At 44.4% G+C, this 21260-nt stretch overlaps 1 protein-coding gene across 1 annotated transcript in view; it reads right to left on the reverse strand.

Moving 5' to 3' along the window:
• Positions 1 to 21260, reverse strand: part of AP2M1 (adaptor related protein complex 2 subunit mu 1) — a 329969-nt gene that overhangs the window by 72884 nt on the left and 235825 nt on the right. Inside the window, exons 5-7 of the mRNA XM_069618827.1 lie at positions 18070 to 18205; positions 3041 to 3182; positions 2437 to 2556 (exon numbers count right to left, since the gene is read on the reverse strand). Coding sequence (XP_069474928.1) covers positions 2437 to 2556; positions 3041 to 3182; positions 18070 to 18205 — 398 coding nt within the window. The remainder of the gene's footprint in view (positions 1 to 2436; positions 2557 to 3040; positions 3183 to 18069; positions 18206 to 21260) is intronic.

Below are 21260 nucleotides of genomic sequence, written 5' to 3' on the forward strand. Positions count from 1 at the left end.
TGACACAAGGATGTCTTTTAGGCTTCCCAAAAGTCTAAATAACTTCTCTGGAATAAACTACTGTTTCCTAGAGAATGTAAAGTGAAATTGACTTTACTGGTCTTTCAAATTCTTAGACCCAGCACACAGCATCCTACAATGGAGTGCTGGAGGGATTACATAGTATCCCCTGTGTCTAAATACTCATGTAGCAGTCAAATGCTACCCTTTCCTATTGAAAAGGCTGGTGGCAGTGGTTTTACAACGAGCTACCATGATTTTTCCCGGCCGCGAACACCAGTAGCTAAAAATCACGGGAGCCATGTTTTCCAAGATGGTGCCTTAAGCCCCTTTGTTTAAACAGGTCCTCGTCTTCTTTTTTCGCTGTTTCTTTTTGGAAAGGTCCTTCTAGTGTTTGTCTCTGCGTGCCAAACCAGGTTTGGTCCCTTTGTTCGTGTGCCTTTGGCAGGCTTCAGGAGTGCAGACTGCCGCTGGCGCCCGAGTGTCTGGTGTGGGCAGGAAATGAGGGAGGTACCCGAAACTCCCTGTGTTTAGTCTCCTAGGAGACCCAAATGCACTCTGGCGTGATTGGCTGGTTGACTGTCTGGAAAGGGCAGCCACCATGCTGGGCGAGTGACAGCTAAGCTGGAATAAAAGGAAGAGAACCGTTTAAAAGGCGTGTTTCTTGGACTGGAAAGCAGAGTCGATCACTGGAACGAAAGAACCGAAGACAAGCTGGAAGAGGACGTCTGCTGCAACTCCTGAACAGTTGGTTTGCCCGGTGAAGCCCTGCTACAGGTCCGAATTGCCAAGTTCACCTCGACAGAGAAACCCCTTCAAGGACGACTTCTTCCTTTGAGTTAGTGGGACCAATCAACTCATAAGCCACCTGGATACCATTCTCAAGGCTGGTTAGGATTAACCAGGGAGAGGGACACCAGCTTGAATCTACAGCTACTGGAACTGAAGTGACTCAGTCTTGTTTGCTTTCTGCGAAGATCCCGTGCAGTGCAGGAGTCCCTTGACATCTTCCCTCTTGTCCCCACAACTGAGGCTCAGGAACAGTGCGATCTGCAGGAACTGCCAGGAACCAACGACTTCAGCTGCATTTGTTTCTTCATACTAGGGTACTGTGCCAACCTGATTGAGAGAACGCCACTCTTGCGGTGAACATTTGTGAAACTTTCCCCAACTTGCAGGCCTAATCAGCGTGTGACCCAACATATGATTCTTTTTCGCATTAAATTACTTCTTCAAACTTTTGCAAAAACTTTACTGTTTGATACCAGAACTGCTCTTTCCTATCCAGAACACTAGCCCAATGACTTTGGCCTAGGCCTATTGACTTTTTGGTGAACTGAAACCATTTGCACCGTCTAACAAGTATATGTGATCTATTCTACTTAACTTGTGCCTTTTACTACCATTGAAAGTAACTGAAGTGCCATGTTGCTCCTACTTCAGGGGAGCCTAACTTGTTCAGAAACGTATTGGTTAGTACTGAAGTGTGTGTGTATAATATTAAGTTGCCTCCTTCCAGTGAAATGTTTTCTAAATGATTGTGTAATAAATTAATAAAGTGTTTTACCAAGAAACCTTGAGTGCAAGTGTCTACTTGAACCACTGTGATTGAAAGACCTCTGTGTAACCTCTTGTACTGCTCACATTCACTCTTGACATGAGCCTGGCTGCTCAGCTCGCTACCAAAAACTGTGTGGTACAGATGTATACCAAAGGTTGATTTGGCTTACACCTGTAGTCCTAATTGTATGTGGTGGTCCCAAAGGGTACTGCATGCCATTCTGCCTAACAAGGTCTTACCATGTTCAGGTGTGGCGCACCAGGTCAGGGGAAAAAGAAAATTGGCGACCAACAATCACTTTTGCATCTTGAAACACCCGTGTATAGGCGCAATATAAATAAACTACCATATATCATATCATTTAGTCTGCAGCAGATGCAATGAGGGACAACATTCCATACTGCACTAAGGAAGAGTGCCTTCTGTAAGTCCTAACATGCTTGGATCCCAATTAATAGCTCCTACCCCCACCCTCCAGCCCAATTATTTGCAACATTCAACTACAAAATTATCTAATACCACCACAATCTTTCATAAGTTGGAGGCATATAGGCAGCAGATCTATAAAACGATTAAACAGCAACAGTAATAATGGCCACCCAATTCTATGTAGCGATTTGGTGGTTCTACTCCTGTCCACTTCTATGAGAGTTACATGTGGTTTTGCAACAATATACAAATAGGCTGCTTTCGGGAAACACTATCTTCCATGGTGACAAAGATTTTTGATTAACAAATCTAGGACTCAAAGGTAATGACCTACTAAAATAATATTGAGGGAGGCTTCACATTGCTACAATATCCATTAAGAGAGCATAAAATGCATGCCAACTGATATAGCAGATTGGAATTAAAAACCTGGCTTGCTCCCATACCTCATGAGCTCAAATTCTCCATCTGGTGGGATAAAGCTGATGCTTCTTTCAGAATCGAACTTGCTAAGTCGCACACACTGGTGGAAGGTGCAGTCATCAATGGCAATAGATTGCTTTCCACTGAAGGAGGGAAAGAAAAGAAATGAGTCTGTACACAACCGGGTAAGAACACATGAAGAGGCAGAGGAGAAATATGCATAGGTGATAGCATGATATTCCAATCAGTACGTGCTTATCCAGGCCAGTTTTTGATTTGCATTCTTTAGTTCTGCCCCCACCCCCCCATTAGAACACCTACAAGTCCCAGAACACAAAGAAATAACCAGGACTGGATAAGCACCAACTGACTGGAATGGATCATTTAGGAAACTAACATTGACTCCATCTTGCACAAGTATTGTTCCCAACAAAGATTCATTGGAAATTGAATTGGGGTTTTAGAGAAAGTACAGACAACAGTTTGAAAAGGCATGCAGGACAGTTGTATTCAGAGGACATTATTCCAGAAGCACAGTAAGGAAACCGCACATAGATGCATCAAAAGCCAAAGATCAAAGCAACAGTAATTCGAACAGGGGAGGTTTTTCCCAACTTAGATACTCACGTTTTTCCAGTTTCATCTGCGGTTCCTTTCCCCTGCTTTTCAATTACAATCTTGTCATTCATTCCAAACTTGCACTCTGGCATCCCGCTTAGGTAACTCTTCATCACAACTCTACCCGATACATGTGCACTTAGGACCTGACCTGGAGATGTGAAAAGAACGCAAGATGGAGATTTGAAAATAGTGAATCGTGAGTTAAATCAAACACAGAAGTGAGGGCAAGAAGTAAAAAAGCCACTATAAGTTTAACTATGGGAATCCTACTTCCCAAAAGGACCCCCAACAACAACTTTGGAGCTGTCAGCTAGGAGGGTTTTTTCTAAAATCCACTGGTGTGGGATTCAGAGATACCTTCTGTAATGGCGTCTAGGGCTATACCCTCAAGAAAGGCCAAACTCGCAGGTAAGCCTGAATGAGTAGCAAGGATTCATTTCAGAAAAGTGGACACACGAGTAAAATGCAGATCATGCAGATCTCTTTTGCACACACACACGATTATTTAACACCCCTCACCAGAGGGCCAAGGAAAAGTCTTCTTAAGGACCCACGGGATTCCAACCAAAAGACAAACCAAACTACATTGGTAGCCGTTAAGATGGACGATCAGAACTACCACGGCAGTAGTCTAGAACTCCACCCCTGGCAAGGTAAGGGTACTGGTTGGAGAGGGCTTTACTATCTTGAAAGCCCTATGGTGTAAAGGGAGAGGGGGGGGTGGTACGCACTGTGGTAGATCAGAAGGAGGAGACAGATTAGGTTTTTCCATTTCAAGATTTAAACTAAATAAGAAAATGCATGACTTTTCTCCACTCTAAGTGTTTCCCTACCTAACAAAACGAAACTATGGTGCTAGTCATCCATTCAATAGTCCAAAAGTAACAATCTGTTGTGACGAATCTAGCAAAATCGCCACTGCTTCCGTGGAGGAAAACTTCACTCATATGGCCAGGGAAAGGCACAAGCGACCTGACTGATCCGGGGGGTGGGTATCTGTGGGAGGAACACATGAGGGAAGACAACTCTTGGGAGGCAGAGTAAGCCCGCTAGGTCAAGGTAGTCATTTCCCTGTTTTATTAGCCTGTTTCTTTAGCCTCTGGTAACACCCATTTACCTCCCCTTTCCTGTATGGCATAATGTAGTGTAGCTGTAGAACCTCCAATCATGATCAATCACCAACTGTATTTACATTCCCCTTTGCTTGATAACACAGATGATGAAGAGGACACTAGTAATGAAACTAAAGCCTGAAAGCAAATGCCACGCTCGAGTTCTTGGAAAAGGTTAACAGGTGCCGGGACATTTAAAAGGCACCACACCTGGAGAGAAATGGACTCACTTCTGCCAATGGTCGGGACACCGAAGGAGAGCAGGCTGCAGTGCAGGGAGGCTGCTGGAGGTGCCATCCGTGGAAGTCTGGAAGCAGAAGATTCGCCCTGCTTGTGCCACAAGCAGCAGGAGCTGTAAGGTGGAGGAGGCAAAACAGGACGGGACACCCTCCCCAGCAAGCAAGCAAGCAGCAGCAGCGAGACGCGAAACAGCCGACGGAAACCGGTGAGCCCAGAGAGCGAGGTTGGGACGCCGAGGCGATTCATGGTGGATGCTGCATACCATTGATGAGCCTGGTAGGCCCAAACAAGGAAGCTGGGACACTGGGGCGATTGAGCAAAGAGACTAAGACAAATGAAAAGGGGTCGCTGACCCAATATATAAAAAGCATAAAGAACTTTGGAACTATATAAAAGTGAAGGTGATTACTTATGAGAAGTGCAAGTCTGGGACCCACACCCAAATACTGAACCTTTTAAGAAAGTCTGGCAGGAGAGTAACTCAGACATACACTGAGTCTGGGGCCCGCACCCAATCAAGATTGCTGAACTGGGATAAGGGAGTAAATAGTTCCACAAATGTGTGGAATCGAGGTGAAGGAGTCTCCTTCCCATTTTGCTGTGAAAACTAAACTGTGGAAAGCAAGCTCAGGGGCAGAAGCATACTCCTTGAGCCGGTTAGGAAAGGTTTGTCTTTACGGCACCTTTCCTTTTATTTTTATGGACCCCCAAACTTTTTTGCTTTTATTTTTTAATCTGGCCTGCTCTTTTTGCAGTGCAGTTTAGCCTTCAGCCTCGCTATGCTGGCTTTTGCTCATTTTTCATGGGGAAATGACATGTCCGTCAGTACACAGAAACAGTGTCCCCCTTAGTCTTGTTACTTTGTTGCCACTTTTGTTAACTTTTTATCATTGTACAACGCATGATACAATGGGGTACAATTTTGTTTTGCCCTAGACTGACTAAGAGGATTTTGGGTTACTTTAGGTGTGCCTAAGGGACAAGTGGGTGACAGAAGTTACTTTTTGCTATCCCTTGGTGTATTGTACCTCAACCGTTCTGCGTTCAATACGTTTGGCTGCCTACTGTGGCTAGTGTCCAAACAAGGCCATGCCACACGGTTTTTCGTTTGTCCCTTGGCCATCTTGTCACTACCCCTTCCTCATGACGTGTGATAACAGGAAAATCCTTATATGGACTTGCAGTGCCTGGGAACATTGAGGCTTTTCGCAGGGTACTGCAGGGCCATTTGAGCTTGCTGCCAGGAAGTGGGTTGGAAAGTATGGTACCAATCCAAAAACTGGTTTCAGTGGGTCTGAATAGTATGCATGAGTTGTGCCAACAGTGGGTTTAATTGGACCACTGCTGGGATGTGTGTGGGCAGATCTTCGATTGTCTAGTGGGAGTTTCAGTTCTTATCTGATTTTTGATAAGAGGACCCCCTGCACCCCTTCATAGATCCTGGAAGAAACCTGCAGGAGTAAAGTATCCTGTCCAGCTGAAAGACATGCAAGACAAACGTGAACCTGTCGGAGGTTGGCCTGGCGACCAACTTCTGCAGCCGTCATGGAAGAGCCCCGCTTGTAGTTGATATTTAGAATTTTGGCGAAGGAGCTTAGACCGTTGGAGTAGCAGGTACATCCATTCTGTACATCAGCTCGGAGGCCTGAGAAGAGCAGCCTTCGAAAGTGCCCTTGGATCATCCAGTAGCCGATCAACTCAGTTTGGGCTACCGTGCTGCAGATGTTGCCGATCTGCATTGAGGCATGGAACTTTGGGGATCGACAGCTTGTGCTACTGAAATGTTTCCTGACAAATTTCATGGTTCCAGCATCGAGGGGATTAGAGAAAGGAGGTGAAGTCCAACTGCAATAAGGGGTGGGGGTGGTGAGGGGAGGGTGGGAGTGGGGGGGCGCGGGGAAGAGTTGTACCAGTACTTCCTTTGTTTGGAAATTTTTAAAACTTAAATAGTTTGCCTTTGCCAATACTTGCTCGAGCAAGCATTCTGTAAGTGGAGGACACTTTATTGGCTAGAATACATTGCCCTCTACTGTTGGGTAAGACTACACAACACTTAGCTGCTTGGTATTAGGTACCCACCTTTTGATATAGGTCTGTACTGCACAAGGTGGTAGTGTGACTGAGCAGCCAGGCCTGCTGTACAAATGAAATGCGTAAATACAAGTAGCCAAGTAACACTTACACTCCAGGTTAGTTATTTATTTAACATCAATTTTTAAATGAGTTCTTTAAAAAGGCAATTTGTGTAACAAGGTAAATCTACTTTAACATTACTTTTCGGAATCAGAACAAGTTAGTGGATAATCTTTGGATATGCTTTTTACACAATTCCTACACCTTGAGGTGACTTCAATCAGAAGGACAGTAAGGGCATTTATATATCACACTAGTTATACTACTTTGCAGATTCTGAGGTTGCAGAAAGGAAAGGTTTAAGGAAGGGAAAGGTTAAAATGGTTCTCAGTAAATGTGAGGACAACTAAATCTTCCAATGAAATCTAGACAAGCCTTTCTCAGCAGTAACAGTTCACAACAAGCTACCACCTATGAGGGACAAATAATATCAAAGTCAATGGACTAGAAGAGTCTTCAGGCTGCCAGGGCAGCCAAAGTCAATTGGAACAGTCTATGGGAGCTGAGGCACTTCTTAGATTAGAAACAGTCTTGTACAAAGTTACAGTTTGAAGAAAATCGCTTGTAGGGTCACAAGCTGTTAAGCCTGTGAAAAGAGTTGAACTCAACTCTAAAAGTAAGCTAATGCAGTTCCCAACTGAGAAAAGCACAGCTAAAAAGGCAATGAGCTAAGTACCCCAAACCTAAACAGTACCTCCGGTTTGAAGAAGAGCGGTCCACCTGAATTCTGTCTTGCTACAGAGGTGCAGACCCAGTGTTCCTGAGCCTCAATCGTGGGGACAAGAGGGAGGACGTCTGGGGGTCTTGTGCGGCAGTACTTGGGAAGTCATCGGCAGCTACAAGCTCTTTTCAGTTCAGCAGCACTTTGGGGTTTCAGCGCTTAGCAAACAGCACCATTGCGATTCTCGGAAACCAGTTGGGCTTTCCTCACTCCTTGGGTCCTGCACTCTGGTGAGGGGACTCAAGCTTTGGTCATCCTGCTTCTGGAGGGTCCTTCGGAGACGTCTGGAGCTTCTATCCCGATATGTTCCTGCATCAGACATTTCACTCGACTACAGATTACTCGGCCCCTAACATTCGGTTCTTACAGCAAGAAAGTAGTACAGCCAGTCAGGGAAGATGGTCCAGTGGAGTTAGTCTCAGGGTTAGGTGGTCCCACTAATCCAAGTGAAGAAATCGTTTCGTCCAGAGCTGCTCTGTCGAAATGAAACCAGTTTCAGCAGGGCTTCACGGCGCAATTGAAAGGTCCAAGAGGATGCAGCAAGCTTTATTGGTTTCTTCGTCAGGTGTTTCTCCAAGTGGTTGACTCTCCTTTAGTCCCAAAACCCTTGCCTTTTAAGCAGGTTTCTCCCCTTCATGCACAGCCTAGTCTGTCAATCACACAGCAGCGTGGCCAGCCAGCTAATCAGGACTGGTTGCATTGAGGCATTCCTAGAGACAAAGGACCCTCCCTCACATCCTGTCATTCCAGACACACTGGAGCCAGGGGCAGGCTTCAGGGCTGAAGCCCGCCAAAGGTAAGACAAACAAAGGGCTCAAATGTGTCCATGCACAGAGTTAAACACAAGGAAGACCTCACAAACAGAAAATGGCGATAAAAGAGGACAGCGGCCATGTTGACAAAATGGTCACCCATGGGTGCTGTACTGCAGCTGAGGGTTCAGCCTGCGGTAGAAAAGCACAATGTTATGAAAAGGTAAACTACTGCCACCAGGCATTTAAAGTAGTGAGGGTAATAAACATGTTACATGAGATTGTAGTATAAGGGGCTACTAGGTAACCCCCACCAGCACTCCACATAAGATGGATTGTGCTGGACCTACAAAGAAAAAAGGGAAATAAAGTCAATTTCACTTTAGTATTCTTCGAACTGTAGTTCACACACAAAAAAGGTATTTCAACCTTCTGAGACATCTAAAGGATTTATCTGTGACTGCACTGAAGATGATGTGTGTCACCACACAAAACGTAGATGCCTATGGAGTTTGTCAGTCTCCAAAAACACAATCCAAATCAGGTCAAAAACGCATGAGAGTGAGAAAAAGGTCTCGCCCATTCCAAGGTTAAAATTAAAAAGTCCTAAAGTCCAGCAAAAGAGCTGGGGGTCTCTAAGGTTTAAGGGAATTCGCACAAAAATGAGAATTCTCCCCAACATCTACCCCTTGGAACTCTTCGGTGGACCCCAGAAGCCCTACACTAATTTTTGCCCAATCTCACAAAACTGTGTTGAACTTTGGTAACCTTGGGAACAAGACCAGATATATCTTAGGGGTGGACATTTAAAGTTAGTGCATCTCTGTGGACCTATAGTGTTGCATACTAATACTTCACTTCATTTGCAGTGGTTTATGTATTTTGTCCTGCTCCAGTGATTGTAAATATGTACCTTTTATTTAGTATTGTGTGATATTACATGCAGTCATTGTTCATAGTGTTATATGGCCATAAATACATACGTTTTTATAACTTCTTGTATATGTGCGTTCCTTGACTTTTCACTGTCTGAACTCATTGAGGATCCCTTACCAGGATCACCACTCCCGAGACTTGGGGAGTCATCAGGAGTTGGGCAGAGCGGTAAAAAAATGCAGCTCCAACACTACTACCATCACCCACTCTTGTGTTTAGGCGGAAAGTGGAAGGTTTACCTCCAGCTTTTTGCTGAAGGTAAAATTCTCCTCTTTCTACCCATTTTCAGTGCCAATAGTGCCCAGAATGTCCCATTGGGTCCCAGGAATGAGATCCTCCCTCCATTCCCCGCAACTCTGAATCCTGCACTAGTAATGTCTGACCATGTTGCTGTAATGCGATTTGTGCTGGCGGTATCCCGGCGGAATTACCACCAGGATGGCGCCAGACTCCTGATAGAGCCATTAGCCTTGACCACTCGCCTTGCTACTCTGAACCGGTTTTGCTACAGCCCCCAGAGTTGTCCCAGTCACTAAAATAAGTTGGCCATCTATACATCTGTCTACCAGGCCAGATGAATAGAAAATCCATCCTAAAACCTGTGGATTGTGGCAATGAAAATCAAGGGAAGAGTCATACCCTTTTAGACTGTGGAATGGTATAACCCAAAAGGTGATCAAGAGAGAAATTTTATATCTTGAGTTGATGAACTTCGTAACCGGGAGGAAACTCTCAGGGGGTGGGGGTGGGGCTGGGGATCGAGTCATCCACCTTAAAATTGTGGAGTATGGTAATGTGAAAGTGAAGAACATATAGCAAGTGCTAAAAGGAGAACTGTGCAACTGATGAAAGAAATAGCAGAAGGTGGTCTATCCCTTCCTATGAGACGTATGCAGTAAGAGTATACAGATACCAGCGTACCTAGAGAGGGAGGACTATATGGAGAGAAAGAAAGGGGAGGAAAAGTCCCCTACGAGAACTGAGCTGGTACAAGAAACAGCTAAGCACTATTTGAAGATACTATATAGTGGCACAGGGAAGTCTTAGATTTCCCCAAATGTTTAAATACCTTCTCTTGGTTAAACTTCTGTTTCCAAGAGCAGTGAAGTGAAATTGACTTTACTTACATTTTGCAACTTTCTAGACCCAGCACAATCTTACAATAGGGTGCGGGAGGTGTTACTTAGTATCCCCTTTGTCTAGTTTCTCTTGTAAAAATGTGCGTTACCCTTTCTACAATTAATGGCTGGTGGCAGTGGTTTACCTTTTCCTACCATTGTGTGCAATTGCAGCGGCAGTAAAGCACCCATGGGTGCCGATTTGGTCAAAATGGCCCGGTCTTCTTTCCGCCATTTCTTCTTTTTTTTTTTTTTATTGTAAAACTTCAACCTGATATAATATATCATGTTTTTGTTACATTTCATTAAGACAGACGAAAGAATAAAATTCTCATTTCCTTCGCACGTTTCATTTTATCATTAGACTTTGCCAATGCTATGGTTAATAATTCCTCTTTATAGTCAGACGATTATCTGGTTGCCTTGGTCATCTGAAATGCGGGCGCTGAATTTAAAATTTCATCGAAAAAATTAATTAAATTACAGGACAACTTGATGTTGTGTCCTGCCACAGCATAGTCCCACCAGTCGTCTTCATCGTTAGTTAGTGATTTGAAATCCTTTAGATGTATTTCGCGTGGGTTGGTTAGCGAGGGACATACTACTGCTAAATGTTTTAAGGACTCGATTGCTGATGTATTACAGAAGCGGCATTTATTGTCGAGTGAGTCTTTGTTCCTACGCATCCAGAGCATCTCGTTAGTATGTAGAGCGTTTAGACGGAGCTTCAGAAATTGTGCCCTATGATGACGCGAAGGGCAATGCGTGAGAAATTTTGGTTGACAATGAAGCTTGACTATGCTTCTCGAAGGAGGTAGCGTGGATTTAAGAGCAGAACGGTTATTGCAGGTTATAATCCAATCCCAAATTGCTAGTTTCTTTTTGGCATGTTGGGGACGTTGGATTAGCTCTTCCTCAGATGTGCCTACTTCAATTATGATTCGATTTAACTTGCTCCTCCATGCATTAATTAGCACATTTTCTGTCGCATCTTTACTTGATTGAAGTATGTTGTAGGCAGAAGTAGAAGTAGAGGCGCCAAGATGTATCTTACGCAAAAGTGTTAGTGATTTCCAAACTATTGACATATAGATAGAGTTTAAAGCTAGTTCATATCTTAATGCTGATATTGAAATATAGCTTGGAAGATTCAAAACCCGTCTCCAAAACTTTCCTTCCAGTCGACTCCAAACATCATAGTTAATGTTCAACGCAGCTTCACTCCCAAAGGTGATTGTTGGGACGACTTTTTGTAGATAAAACATTATGACCGGGATGATGGAGAATTTCCCGTAGTCGGCATTGATTTTGGCCGCTTGAAGGCTTAAGATCTTTGTTTTGGCTGTCAGGTCTTCAATCCAAGCAGTCTCTGAAAGTGAGTCATTGACCATGACGCCTAAGTAACGGATCGACTGAACGACCTCAAGTACTTTTCCATCTATATGCCATCGGAATGCTTTGTCTTTTTTCGTCATAGATCGACCAATACACAAGATTTTTGTTTTCTCATTATTTATAGTCAGCTCATTTGCAGATAGATACTCTTTCAGGCGAGAAAGAAGATGTTGAAGGCCAATTTGTGTCTGGTCTACCAGCACTATATCATCAGCGTATACCAGATGGTTTATGATCTGACCATTGAGTTTCGGGGGAAAGCAGTGGGCAGATTTTAACCAATCAGGAAGATCAGCAATAAAGAGTTTAAAGAGGTCTGCTGCAAGTGGGCATCCTTGCTTGACGCCTCTAAACGTTCTTATTGAGTCTGTGAGGTCCCCTTGGGAGTTGATTCTGATTTGAATTTAAGTATTCGAGTGCAGGGCGATGATGGGTTCTAGCAGATGGTTCGGGCACTCCCACAGATGTAATTTTCCCCACAATTTAGCCCGATTGATAACGTCAAAGGCTTGACGGAGATCGATAAATGCGAAAAAGATTTTTTTTTTCGCATCCATTGCTGACAGTTTCAGGAGCGACAGAAGTGTGAGATTTACGTCAGTTCCCACGTTTTTGGTGAAACCTGTTTGACGAAGGTCAAATTTGCCAGATAAGATAGCCCAATCTACCAGGTGTTGGCGCAGAAAGGATCCGAAGATCTTGCCAATTGTGTCCAGAAGGGCGATCGGGCGATAGTTCACCGGATCAGCCCGACAGCCCTTCTTGTAAATTGGGACCACTATGGCCTTGGTCCATGAAGAAGGGATCTTCTTACAGAGTGCAATCTGAGAAAAGAGTTCATGAATGAATACGGCCCAGTGTTTTTTGTGCTTTTTAAGCGTCAAGTTTGAGATTTGATCTGGGCCAGCGGCTCTGGAGTTATTGAGCTTAGAAATTTCGAGCTCAATCTCATCGCATGAAGGTATAATATTCCAACTGGAGATAGATGTAATAGAAGGTATAGAAAATTCTGATACAGAGTCTACATATATTGTAGTAAAATGGTCTTGCCATTTTTTGCTTGATATTTCATTGAAAATTACTGAGTTAGATTTCGAGCGACCTTTATTTAAGATAGCCCAGATTTCACGGATGTTTCTCTGAGCCAGTAGTTTTAACATGGTTTCCGCTCGTCCTTGATCGATTATTATAAGGTGTGATCTTAGCCAATTGCGGTAGACTTGCCGTCGCCTCTTTACTTCTATAACCTTGGAGGTTTGATCACATTGTGTTCTTTTAATCAACTTGACATCTCTTCTCAGTAATTTTTTTGCCTCTGCTATTTCTGGACTATATAGATGTTTCGGGGTTGTTCCGACAACTCTTGAGTTAAGATTTATCTGGATAAAGTCTGTCATGAGTGGAGTATATTCTACTGTCTGAAGTGTAATCAAATTCAAGCTTAAGTGACTGATCTTTGGACCACTTATTCTCAATCTATTTCCTGCAGCATTTAATTGAAGTGGAACAGGATGTTTTTCTAGAGAGTTGCCCAGGTCCTCCCACCAGGCTAGTCGCAACAAGTCGTGATCACTTAATGTCGTTGGCAGCACATTTAGGTAGTTTACTTTTTCGAGTATGTCAAACGAGGCCCAGATGTAATCCAACGTGTTTTTCCGATTCATACTGTGCCATGTGGGGTTTGCAGGAGAGTCGCCTCAAATTGATCCATTTAACATGTAACAGTTACGATCTAGAAGATCTTTCGCCCATTGTTGTCCCCTTAAAATGACATCAGAATCTGGCAGCCGAACATTTAGTTTGGAAGATGGATCAAATTTAAACCAGCTGCAGTTTAGATCCCCACATATTATAACTGAAACATTTTCATACTTTAAAAAAGTATGATCAATTTCGTTCAGAACAGACTGAATGAAGGCTGTCGATGAAATCATAGCGGGATTCCAATATCCATTTATGATCAAAAGATTAGAGATCGTAGTTTTTAATGAGAATTTGATTAATGTGCTTTGCACAAACGGGTTGGGGTTCGTGGATTTGACCAGCGTCCACCGATTCCCGATTTTCAGAAGAGTTATTAAACCTGCAAATGGTCTTCCTTTAGAATTCTTTTTAGCTGGGTTTATTAGAGTGACAAAGCCGTCGCAGGTAGGTGGATCGCGTAGCCACGTTTCTTGTAAGCATATGATAAAGACTTTTTCCAGGGATTCCTGGAATGTGTTAAATAGATGTTTGAATCCTCTGGTATTCCATGACAGTAAGATTAGCTCCTGCCTGGTAATTTGTTGTCGTTGTTATTTACGTGGGCCTTGTGGATATCTTTTAGAGTTGTTAGCTCTTCTTTCCGAAAAAGTTGGAAAGGTCTCTTGAGATTTACTCTGCGCACCAAACCAGGTTTGGTCCCTTTGGTCTTTGGCAGGATTCACTAGTGAAGCCTTCCTCTGGCTCCAGCGTGTCTGCCAGGAGCAGGAAGTGAGGGAGGTGCCCGAAACTCCCTGTGCTTAATCCCCTTGGTTACAGGAATGCACCCAAAGGTGATTGGCCGGCTGGTTGTCCTTTGAGGACAGCCACCCTGCTGTGTGATTGACAGGTAGGCTGCAAATGAATTGGAGAAACCTGCATAAACGGCAAGGCTTTTGGCTTGGAAGGCAGAGTCGACCACTGGACGAAGGAATCCAAAGAAGAACAAAGAGGACACCTGCTGCAACTCCTGGACCGCTGGTTTGCCCGGTGAAACCCTGCTGCTGTGCTGAAACTCCAAATTCACATCGAGAGAGAAGCCCCCTGCGAGGACGACTTCTCCCTTTCAGTTGGTGGGACCCATCATCTCCAAAGTAAGCCACCTGGACATCCTTTCGTAGCTGGTTGAAATTCCCCTGCAGTTGCTGCTGGAACCAAATAGCCAGGGAGAAGAACACCAGATTGTGTGCGTTGATTTTAAGCTGGCCAAGAGCTCCAGGAAGAACCTCCAGACTCCCAGGAAGCAGGACTTACCGAGCCTGAGCCACCTCCACAGATTGCTGGACCCCATATGCAAGGAAATCCCGTATCGACAGCCTGGAACTGCTGTGTTGCTATTTGCGGTAGACGTGAGGAGCTGACACACCTAAGTGCCAATTGTTTGAAGATTGACGGTTGCGGTCAGTGACCACCCCATTGCAGGAGTCACCAGAAGTCTTCCCTCTTGTCCCACGACTGAGGCACAGGAACATCAGGATCTGCAGAGCTGCACAGAAACAGAAGTCACCTGCTGCCCTTTTTCTTCAACCGAAAGGTACATGCGGGTCCAATCAACTCCCAAGTAAGCCACCTGGACACCCATCTCGGAGCTGGTTGAATTTCCTCAGAGTTCCTGCAGGAAACAGAGCCAGGGAGAGGGACACCAGATTGTGTGCATTGCTTGTAAGATGACCTAAAGCTTTTGGAAGATCCTCTGGACTCCCACGAAGCAGCACTGACCCCCCTCAGGTCGAGTGCAGGACCTTAGATGTGAAGAAAGTCCACCTTGACAGCCAGGAACCGCGCTTATTGCCATTTGCTGTACCGCAAGGAACTGAAATGCGAAACAGCCACTGAAAATAAAGTTTGCCGGTTGACAGTTTTGACATTGCCAGTGCAGGAGTCCCCCCGACATCCTCCCTCTTGTCCCCACGACTGAGGAACAGTGAGACCTGCAGAGCTGCACAGGAACAGACGTCTCTAACTGCAGCTTTTTCTTCTTTAACAAGGTACTGTAAAACAAATCTAAGAACTTACCTCTTACTGTAGAAGTGCTTGTAACTTCCACAACTCACAAGTCTAATCAGCCTGTGGCCCTACAATTGATTTTTCTTTTCTTCAAAGACTAAGAACTTGTGCAAAGACTTTTCCATGACTTACTGGAAGTGCTTTAGCCTATCCAAGACTTTTGCCCATTGACTTTGGCTTAGCCTATTGAATGACTATTCTAGTGGACTCTAAAAGTATTTGCCCTGCTTATGACCATTTGTAATTTCTTGTGTTCTAATAACCTTTGCCTTCTACCAACTTTTTAAGAGTGTTCTGAATGCCAACAGTAAGATATTAATGCCCCCGGCATCCCTGTTACTGAAGTCACCGTTGGGTGTAGGCTGTGTCTGTGGGCCATCCCAAAAGGGTCTAGTCTGATCCAGAAACTCAAAGTGAACAGTATTTGTGTGATACTATTCTATTGCTCCCTTCTGAAGAAAGCTTTATAACTGACTGATAAATCAGTCAGTATGGAAGAAACCTTGAGTGTAAGTTTATTTCAATACCGGTAACTGTGAATCTTCGTGCAACTCCACTACTGCTCACATTCCCCCTCTTGAGATAATCCTAGCTGCTCAACACGATACCAAAACTGTACTACAAGCTTATACCAAAGATTGGGTTGCCTATACCTGTAGCCATAGTTGCTTGTAGTGTACCCCCAGACAGTAGTGCATTTAAACTTTGCCTAACAGTCCTTAAAAGTAGCAGCAAGGCTTCAAGACAAGCATCCCACAGCAGCAGGTAAAGAAAATAGATTGAACCTACAAACATTCGAGAATAGGTGGAGGAAGTGTAGGGGTTCCCCTAGCTACCCCCAACTCACTCATGGGCCTACAAATCCACCCAACACTGAGGCCCACAAACAAAGTTAGTATTGGGCCTTCTAGGACTTGGGACCAGTCCAAACCAACACTGAGGGTGAAGGACAGCGATTTAGGTCCTCCTCACTTACCTAAACAAAGGGATGGCCAGAAAAGAAATAGACAAGGGTAGAACTTAGAAAAAAACATTAGTACCCCAGTGGCTACCAAAAAGGTTTATTGGGCTACTAATGCGACAAAAACCGGCAGGACAACTGGTTAAGCCAAAATTGAAATTACAGCTGCCATCAGCCTAACAGCGTAGGGTGATCTAATTACCTTCAGGCCAACGTGGGTGCGAAAAAAAGGAGCACCTATTTCTTCTATGGGACTAAATACTAAAGAAAAACAGGTACAAGTCCCTCTGACCACAAAACGAAATTCAGATCATCCATTTTTTTTCTCAAAAATGGAATTGAGCCCCAAAACAAGGCCAAGCGGTCACAGGTGCAGAAGTGAGTTTTGGGGTTCAGGATTGGGTTCTGCAGGCAGTAGTAGTGGTCTACGGTTGAACAGACACATAAGTTGCCTATAGCTGGAATTTAGGATCCTGATGGAGGAAATCTGCATGGAGCCCCTCATGATGCAACTGGCTGTGAGCAGTCTCAAAATGTCCCAGCAGGGCCAACGACAGCACTAGAATACAAAGTGGCTCAAAGTTCCAGCAAGCTAACTTGGTCTGGTGACGTAGAGTAGCAGCACCGCAAGACAGGATGTTCCATTATGATCCAGCCAGCGGCAGGGCAGCAACAAAGGCATACACACTGTCAGAGACTCATTCTGCAGGCCCTACAGACTGGAGCAGACCTGCAAATCCCACTCGGTTCAGGAGGGCACCACTGTTGTCGGACAGTGAGAAGTTTGCGCGCATTGGTTCAAAGGAGGGAGACACCCAATGGGCTTCCCCTTGTAGAAAGATGTAGAGCTTTAACTTACAGGAGTTGGCATTGGCAATGACAGTTCAGGTACAAGTTGTTCCAGTGGACCCCTGACAAATGACTAAACCCTCCCTGCAATTTACACAAAGTTAGTCTGAGAACTGCCCCAGCCAACCTATTAGGAAGCATGCAACATTTAAACTTAGTGGCTATCAAAACCCAGATAATCAGTTCAGATACATCATCCATCATGATGACAGGGTCTGGATGGGGATTAGGGCGTTTGGGACTACTACTAGGCCCAAACCAGTTCCAAGAAAAAGTAGGTCTTTCCTTAGCTCTGTGAACCATCATATGTGGACACTCATGTCAGCGGTTTGAAAAGTCTAGGCTTAAACGAGGCAAGCCACTTGGGCCATTGTAATGGCCAAAAGGCATCCCTGAGGGGAAAACAGTACAGTGGAGCGTAGTGAAGTAGGAAGAAAAAAAAAAAGAAAGAAAACACCACATATCTAGTTATTAGTGTCACTTGCCTGTTGGGAAGACACCAAGACGGCAAAAAAGAAATTGGAGAGTAGTATCCCACTGCACTAATCGGCTTAAGGTCTGCATTAGTACTACGCAAAAAAGGTAAATAGTGGAGAGTGTTACCTTGCACTGGCAGCATTAACGACAGACTACTGCTTGCCTCAAGAAAAGCAAAGAAGTGGTAAGAGGAGCGGGAACACACCTTCCAGGGATTTTCACAAAGAGCCAGAAAAAAGAAGTGTCATATGCTGCGGGGGGGGGGCACAATGAGTCTCTAAAAACAAAAAGGATAAATTTCCTAACAGCGTCTTACATTTTAAGCCACCATTAGAGGTTTCTTTTAACCCAGTGCATGCTCCACAGTGGATTCATGCCCTACAGCAACAGGGCAGGATTTGTTTCCATTTTCGACAGGGAACACCTCATGCAGAAGGAAATGCCTTTCAGTAAATGCTAAGGTGCAGACACTGTCATAACCCCATGTGGGTTTGTGGTGCAGTGGGCATCCCACTACAGGATACGCCACCACGTTAGTTTATCTTACCACTAGACCATACATAGACTACACTGTGATGCTAAGTACAAGCTTACCCTGTGGTGACATCAGAAGGTTCACACTCTCCAGCACGTCGAGGAATAGCTCATTCCGGCGGTATTTTATGCCTTCGCGCCTCCAACCAATTTGTCCTGTTACTTGGCTGGTGATTTGGGACTGCTCCTCCTTTGTCTGAAGAAAAAAAAAAAGATTCAAGGGTGAATAGAGTGGAGGGACTTAAAATCCATTAAAAGATTTACACACAGCAATGGTCTATCCACAAACTGCAGGCTAGATTTGAAGATCGGATCAGGCTTGAAGATCTAGCTATGGCACAAGATTAAAAAAAACTCATCACATCAGGTTCCTTCAGAAGTTTGTTGCACAGAGTAGAGTTCTTAGTCTCAAATCTAAGCCATGCAGAACTACTCCTCTACACTTTCAGTGACCACTTCATTTTGTTGGACTGAGGCACACTGCCACATCAAAATGCCATCTACCAGTTGATGTGGGAACCATGGGAGCTTATTGTACTCTAGTGTGAGCAGTGGGATGGATACCACTGAGGTGGGGAAGTGGACGGGGCCTGAACTGGTATTTATGTAGCACAACAGGTGGGGGGGAACTTTCAATGTCCGTATTTTATCGTAAACAATTTTTTTCTGCCAGAAGTCAGCAATGAGCTCCCAAGTGACCTATATATGGGAATGTATAATGATTAAAGTAGAAGTACAACCTCCTCATGCCCTTTAAAGCAGTGAGGTAATATCTCTGCACCAAAAGCACATTATGTGGATGGCATCTGGATGATCAAACACTGCTAAATGCATAGTGAGCAACTCAAGTTTTTCTGATGTTGGGAGGCCACCCTATTATGGTGAAAAGGGAAGACCAAGTTAGCAGAACCAATCAAGGTAAGGCAGCAGAGAGGCAAGGGTTAGTCTCAGAAAGGGTGCGCGAGTGGTCTAGGGCTACAATGAGTTCACACAGAAAAACACAAGTAATTCCAGTTAGACAGGCAATTATTCAAAAGGCTTCTAGATTACACACCAAGTAAAACCTTTGGCCAAATACTGTCACACAAAACCCTTATATAACAGATGTATACATTCACCATTAGGAAAGATAGAAAAGCATTTGATTCAATAACCAGTGAAACACAGGTATGTACTTGTATGCTTCAGAAAGAGAAAGCACACTTCAGGATATCATACAATAGCTTCTAAAGCTCTTATAAAAGTCCAACCCTAAAATGGATTGGAGCCTTGTGCCCAAAAGTCACCAGTTCCAAAGTAGACACTTTTCAGGTAGGTTTATACAGAGCTTGGCAATCGTCATAATTAATAAGTCAAAAAGTTAAAGTTCAGTACAGTATAATAGAATCACTCAATCCCAGTCATTGGGATCATCCTAGGAAGGGATTTTTGACCAGGCCTCCACCGATCGAAGTCAGCAAATAGAGTGATGGGGAAAGGGTTTTAGATCACTGTAACCCTAGGGAGACTGATTCTTCCAGAGACCACTGCTGGTTAGGGACACATTCTTGTGTTTGGTCGGTCGAGGAAGGCCCAGGGGTCGCAGGTACAAAGGTTACTTTCGGTGTCAGGATTTCGTTTCCATCAGTCACGGTGCACAGGAATCTGTTCCAGACAGCTTCCAGTACAAAGCCCAAACAAGCAACGACAAAGACGTCTTCAGAACAGACCACCTCACTCAGGATAAAACCCAGGATTGAAGGAGTGTTTCAACAAGGGTCACAACGGTCAGGCGATCTTCAGGGTACAAACAAGAGTAGGCGCAGCACAGCCTCCATTCATGCAAAAAGGCTGAAAATGCAGTATCAGGTTTCTTGGTACATAAGCAGAAGATCCTCACAGTTCCAAAAATGTACTCGGAACCGCACTATCTGAAGCGAAGTAGCCCATGAGACCTGGGCTACTCAGAAGTCTCCCTGGACTACTTGGTTCAGCGACACTTCCGTTCAGATCCTTGTGCAGGAGTTAAGGCTGATTGTTCCCACCAGTTCAGGAATTGAAGCACCAACAAGGATCTTGAGATCAGGCAGAGGAGCAGCGCTTCACCGGGACAGCACTGGAGTCGATGTTGGTCATCTGGAGAGGTCGTCTTCAGGTTGTCAGTGGGCTGCTCTTCTTTGTGGGGCACTTGCCGAATAGCAGACGGAACCCTCTGATTATCCAAGATTTGGGCTGAGAGCATGACCAAGTCCACCAATGGTAAGGATCTGCACCAGTCAAAGGCTATCCAATCATGGAGGCACTGGCCACAACATCTGCTCAGCAACAGACATTCAGGCACCAGAAATGTGGATTGGGAATATACTGTACCCATCCCCGATCCCTTTCACTGACACACCCACACAAGCCACATCTTTGCCATTATAAGGCATTTCCTGATCTGGGAAGGCAAGAAGGCGGCCATATAACATGGTAAAAAAACAAGCACAGAACTTCGTGGCACGCCTATCTGAAAAGTGCTAGCCACCTTTAGTAGCCATTCACTGCAAGTGCTCTAATACACAAAAAACAAAAAAAAAAGGTAAAACTATCAATGCTGTCACCAGCTTGTCTTAGGCATGTTGTAAAAGTAACCAAAATGCCATTATATAATATAAAAGAAGATTACAAATATTACATACCTGTAATTGTCTTTCTGATGCTTGTATCTGCTTAGATTCAGATGCTTTGCATAGGCCAATATCTAGTGTTTGGTGCAGAGTAATCCACAACTTGCTTTTGAAATCGAAAAGGGATGTCGAGAGGCGTGTCTAATACTATCCCTACTGTGACGTGCACTATACCTATACAAAGTATCCTGACTGCACTTCACTGTAAGGTGATGTGTGCAATTCTAACAATACAAGAATTCACAAATGGAGACTAGTTAGGTTCCTCATAAGAATGAGAAAAAGGGCAAGGGAAGTAATGCAGAAGGCTTTACTTTGCTCCAAAAGTCAGGCCGGGGTTTAAAAACAAGCAACAAGAAAGGGTATCTATCGGAGGAAAGCATCCAAAAGAAAATCTTTCCTAACTGTACTCAAGGTGGATCCTTAATAAATAAAGCTGTTCCAGGAAGGCGAAACCACCGAGTGAGTATGGCTCTTCTCTTTCTGGTCAAGATACAGGGTTAGGACACCGAGTGACGAACTCCAGCCAACAAAAAACTTAGCTACAGACCAAGCAGCACAAATAATGAACAGCCAGCCTTCCCAGGAATGTGGTCCACCCGC

Source organism: Ambystoma mexicanum, chromosome 10, assembly GCF_040938575.1.
Source record: "Ambystoma mexicanum isolate Mex_15411 chromosome 10, UKY_AmexF1_1, whole genome shotgun sequence".
NCBI lineage: Eukaryota > Metazoa > Chordata > Amphibia > Caudata > Ambystomatidae > Ambystoma > Ambystoma mexicanum.